The sequence below is a fragment of the Eurypyga helias genome, unplaced genomic scaffold (assembly GCF_000690775.1).
Source record: "Eurypyga helias isolate BGI_N326 unplaced genomic scaffold, ASM69077v1 scaffold10604, whole genome shotgun sequence".
Classification (NCBI taxonomy): Eukaryota; Metazoa; Chordata; class Aves; order Eurypygiformes; family Eurypygidae; genus Eurypyga; species Eurypyga helias.
The window spans coordinates 1-4,997 of record NW_010245666.1 but is presented as its reverse complement, the minus strand read 5'-3'; the positions used below and the strand labels follow the sequence as shown (position 1 = coordinate 4,997).

The window sequence follows — 4,997 nt, the reverse complement described above, 5'->3', positions numbered from 1 at the left end:
AACCTGGAAGCATATGTGATATGGTATCATGCATTCCCCAAGGAATCCATTTACTTCAAAGAGCCCAGTCTTACAGCTACTGAAGCTCATGGCATGACCCCCTTAACTCAAGGGGAAAGACCCTCTGATCTTTTATGCCAACGTCAAGAAAAAAAGAAGGCTCTGTCCAAGGTACAGTATTTCCCTCGAGTGAATATGACACTTGGAAGGGGAAAACGTAAAACAAGGTATTAAATAAACTACAGTAAAAAAAGAAAGCACCTAGACTGTTTTGCAAAACATCTTAGATATTTTACATAAACAATTATTACATTCACCTGATTGTGGGTGTGCTGGTTTTGGCTGGGATAGGGTTTATTTTCTTCATAGTAGCTAGAACGGGGCTATGTTTTGGATTTGGTCAAGTTTTGTATAAACTCTTTATACCTTTCGTTCTACCTAATTTATGCTTTTCATATTTTTGATTCACTAGACGTCAGATCCAACGGCTGGAAGAAAGCATTGTTACTCTGAGGACAGTTATTATGGCAGACACAGGTGTTGATCAACATCATTGGCTTTTTTAGGACTTTGCCCTGAGGACAGCGGAACTCAACTTGAATCGTTTTGGTGTTGTGTGGGGTGCAGCATCGCCCATCACTGCAGAGGCCACAGTAACGAGGTTTGTACGTCTGCACGCTGGTGCAGTTCTTGTGTTCAAAGCGAACAGCCTTCAGGGGCTTCTTTGTTCGGACACATTTCTTCCCTTTCTAAGAGAAATATGAAGAGACATGAGATGACTGCATAAGACAGAAAGCTGTTAAAAGTTGACATGCAAGGATAAAGGTGTACTCTGAAAACTTAAATTTGTTGTCTTTGCTTGTTCAAGAGCAGTAAGACTGCAGCTACTTCCGTAGTTACTTACAGGTAACTCCTGCAAGTTCTGCCCTTTGACACCAGTGTGTTATTATAGGGCCGGCAATAAATGACAAATAATTAAAGCCCACTCTCGTCATTTGAGACAAGCCAAACTAAAATTCATTATGAAACTCTACTCTACTGGGAAACTTCTCAGGCTAGTGTAGTTCCATCAGAGAATCAGGAAGCTAAATGAGCAAGGACTAGATTCAAGGGAAAAAAAGAAAGTTAAACTGAACCTTAAAAGTCACTGCCAATTCTTGTGACCCAAGACAGAATCAGCTTTATCCATGTTATTCTTAACAGATGGTTGTCTAACTTGTCCTTGGAAGTCTTCAGTGACAGAGACTCCACATCTGCCACAGACAATCCTCACAGTCCACTTACTGCTTACACAGCTAGGAAAATGCACCTCTGTTCTCTTGCATTCAGAAAAGATTCAGTTCAATCTTCCCCTAGCAGAACATGTTTTCTAGACCCTTGATCATTCCTGTTAGTCTCCCCAACTCCTCCCAAACGTTTCATATTCTTTTCAAAACCCAGTATTTAAAAGTGCACAGAGTATTCAGCAAAGGCCTTAGTAATGCTGTCCAAGGCTCAGATTACATAAAGTGATGGCCCTTTTACCTAGCTACATCTTATTCTCCCTGACAGTTAACACTTGTATAATGTGTATAAGCAGAGAAAAAGTCAACTTCCTTAGATACACATTTATTGCACCTTAAGTGTCAGCGTTGGGTTTGCTTTTGGAAAAAGCATCGTAAGGATTAAGATAAGGTTTAATTTACCCAAGTTGATTTTGCAGGATTTCACACATTTCCCTGCAGTTCCAGACGCTCAACAGACTAGAAATCTGACACATCCACCTGCATGATTGGAGCAGCTCTGTAGTCTACATACAGGTAGTACAATTGCATTTGTGGGAAAAGTTAGACTGCTTGAGCTGTCAAAATAGTCTGCACATAATCTGTCTGGGATGGCTCAAATTATCACAGAATCATAGAATCACAGAATCATAGAATGGTTTGGGTTGGAAGGGATCTTTAAAGGTCATCTAGTCCAACCCCCTGCAATAATCAGGGACATCTTCAGTTCAGTCAGGTTGCTCAGAGCCCCATCCAACCTGGCGTTGAATGTTTCCAGGGAAGGGGCACCTACCACCTCTCTGGGCAACCTGTGCCAGTGTTTTGCCACCCTCATTGTAAAAATCTCTTTCTTATGTCTAGTCTGAATCTATCCTCTTATAGTTTAAAACCATTGCCCCTTATCCTGTAACAACAGGCCCTGCTAAAGAGCCTGTCTTTCTTATAAGCCCTCTTTAAGTATTCAAAGGCTGAAATCAGGTCTCCCCGGAGCCTTCTCTTCTCCAGGCTGAACAAGCCCAACTCTCTCAGCCTTTCCTCATAGCAGAGGTGCTCCAGCCCTCTGATCATCTTCGTGGCCTCCTCTGGACTGGCTCCATCAGCTCCATGTCTTTCCTGTGCTGAGGACCCCAAAGCTGGATGCGGTTCTCCAGGTGGGCTCTTACCAGAGTAGGGCACAGGGGCAGAATGACCTCCCCCATTACCTGCTGGAGGTGCAGCACAAAGCTACTGAGCAAGCAGAGCAAATCTAATGCTTACTGAAAACACTGGGCTTGCTGCACATATGCTAAACGGTGTATTTGGTCACACTTGCATGTGGAGCATTCTAGACCATATTGCAACCTTGGAATTACGGCTGGAGACTGCTCCTCTACCACTCTGCAGCATACCTTGTCAGACGGCTCTTCATTTTCACAAGGTCTTATCATGCAAAGCCGTGTCTGCTTCACCATCTCACACTGCTGATTTCTGTTGGTAACACGAGTGGAAAAGCCCATTCCGCAACTTTTGGAACAAGCACTCCATTCTGTCGTCTGCTCAATACAATTGGCACTTGAATCCGACACGTCGATCCCGAGTGTGGCCTCTTGTCTGTAGGCTGGAGACAAAACCCCACAGAACTTTATCACAAGAAAAACTCATGAGAAAACTCAGTATATGATTAAGCTCTACCACACCTGGGAAGAAATATGAAAAAAGGTCTAAAATCCATGCTTTGACCGGATTTAGGAATTTTAAAAGCTGCGTTTTTAGGAGCCCTGGATGGCAACTTCCTACATCTAAAAATAACCGAAAGGTGGATGCCAGTGTAATCAGCAAGGCATTTAGATTCAGTTCACTCAAGTCCACAGCTGGAAGAATTATTACTAATTTTTTAACCAGTTCAGAACTCTAATAACATTCCTCACTCTTTCCAATGGAAACACATCACAAATCTGTTCTAAAGCTATGTCATAAAAACACTTAGATATGACTTAAGAGAGGCTGAACGATTTATCTAAACTAATGAACAGCATGGAAGTAAAGTCCTTGACTCCCAGAGCCATAAAGTCACCCGATTTTGTCAATTATTGACAGATTATAGCCAGGGTGATGGTGGGAAGGGAGGAACTAATTTCCAGCAGTTATCGCAGCTACTCAAAGGCATAGCCAGCTCCGATCACCATCCTGCCCTCACAGCAGTATTAAGCTGTATTATGCAAACACTGCTAACGGGTTATCAGGGGAGTAAACAGAATGAGGCAACACGACCAAGCCGTCAGTCACAGCTCTTGCTGTTAAGCTCCTCTACAGCAGCATTTTTGACTTTGGCATGGTAAAGCCTCAAAAAGGTGGCCTCCCAACAGGGATGCCATGGCTAGAAAGAATGCAGATAAGCCATCTGGAGACATTTTACAGATTAGCCTGTTACTGTCAAGACAAATCAAAAAAAAAAGAGAAAATAGTAGAAAAGTGGTAAGGTTTTTGTTTATACCTCATGCGCCTTACAACTGACACTTCACAGCGCTGACAGATTATCAGAGCTTTTCTTCCTGGATCCTTCCACACTTGTTTTTCGAATGGATTAGCTGAGTTTCAGCATAACTAACTGCTTAAGACCACAAAGAGCAGTGACTGGAAGAGAATGCAGTGCCCTCAGCTCTCAGTAAAAGTAGCTTATTATTCATGTTGAACTAATAGTCTAATTTAAAGGGGATGGAGACATAATTCAGTAAGAAAACAGGGTGAAAACATTATGTAGCTTTCTTCAATTACAAAAGCACTTTATAATTTCTGCGTTTTGGAATGGGATGGGGTTTTTTTCAGATCTAATCACTGTGTTTATAACCACTGCTTCTCCAAGTACTTTGCAATGCTTTTAATGCCAACAATAATGATGAGAGGTCTAGCACAGACAGGCAGGAATTTGTTGGCATTTTAGCTACCATGCTGACCAAGTGTAATAGGTGGGGAATCTAGGGGGAAAAAAAAAAAGTCTCTTGTACACTAAGCTGTCAGAACCGTATTTATGATTGAACATATTCTTGCAGAGCAGCTAGCAAGACTGCAGCTTTGATTTGGGAGAGGGGAGGAGATGTTCAGAGGATTATGAGCTTGCCTCTGTTTTATTCCACTCACAGAACTACCCTGTACCAGATAAACAGCAATTTCAGAACTGGGAACTAACTGAAGTTAACTACCATTTCAAATTCCTATGCATATTCATCCTCTGAATATCTTTGATTTTACCTGTAGAGCTCTGCCTTTATTCATAACCACTGGTATACTTACTGGTGACTCCAGATGAGAAAAAAAGACCAGAAAAAACCCAACCACACAAAGCAATGTATCTTAGATTTGGCAAGCCCACGGATATTTCCGGTACGATATCACCTCCTTCTCACAATGCCTGCGATAATTATTTTTTGTTCCCCCCCCAGCCATAGCAAAACCTCCCAAAATCACTTCATCTTTAGGGTCACAGATCCACTTCTCACAGCACTCTCCAGGGACTTCGATTTTTCTGGGGAAAGGGCAGTCGGGGCCGGGGAGCAGCAGGTCCAGGTTACAGCGGGGCAGGCAGCCGATCTGTCCATCTCGGCAGGTGCACTGGTACTTGCAGCTGGGCTGGAACGTCTCCCCGTTGCGGTAAATCATCCCGTCAAACACGCAGTTGTCTCCCTCCAGCACTGGTGAGAAAGAAAAGCGAATGAATTGCACTCAGACCGAGGGCAGCGGCCGAGCGCCGCGGGCACA

At 43.1% G+C, this 4,997-nt stretch overlaps 1 protein-coding gene across 1 annotated transcript; it reads right to left on the bottom strand.

The window, feature by feature from the left end:
* Positions 1–452: 452 nt before the first annotated feature.
* On the bottom strand, positions 453–4,930 carry NOV (nephroblastoma overexpressed; the record flags this gene model as incomplete). The annotated part of the gene is made up of 3 exons (XM_010150152.1): positions 453–749; positions 2,651–2,859; positions 4,694–4,930. Coding segments are annotated over 3 exons (743 nt in total), but the record flags the coding sequence as incomplete, so codon positions are not given.
* Between the last annotated feature and the right edge of the window lie 67 nt (positions 4,931–4,997).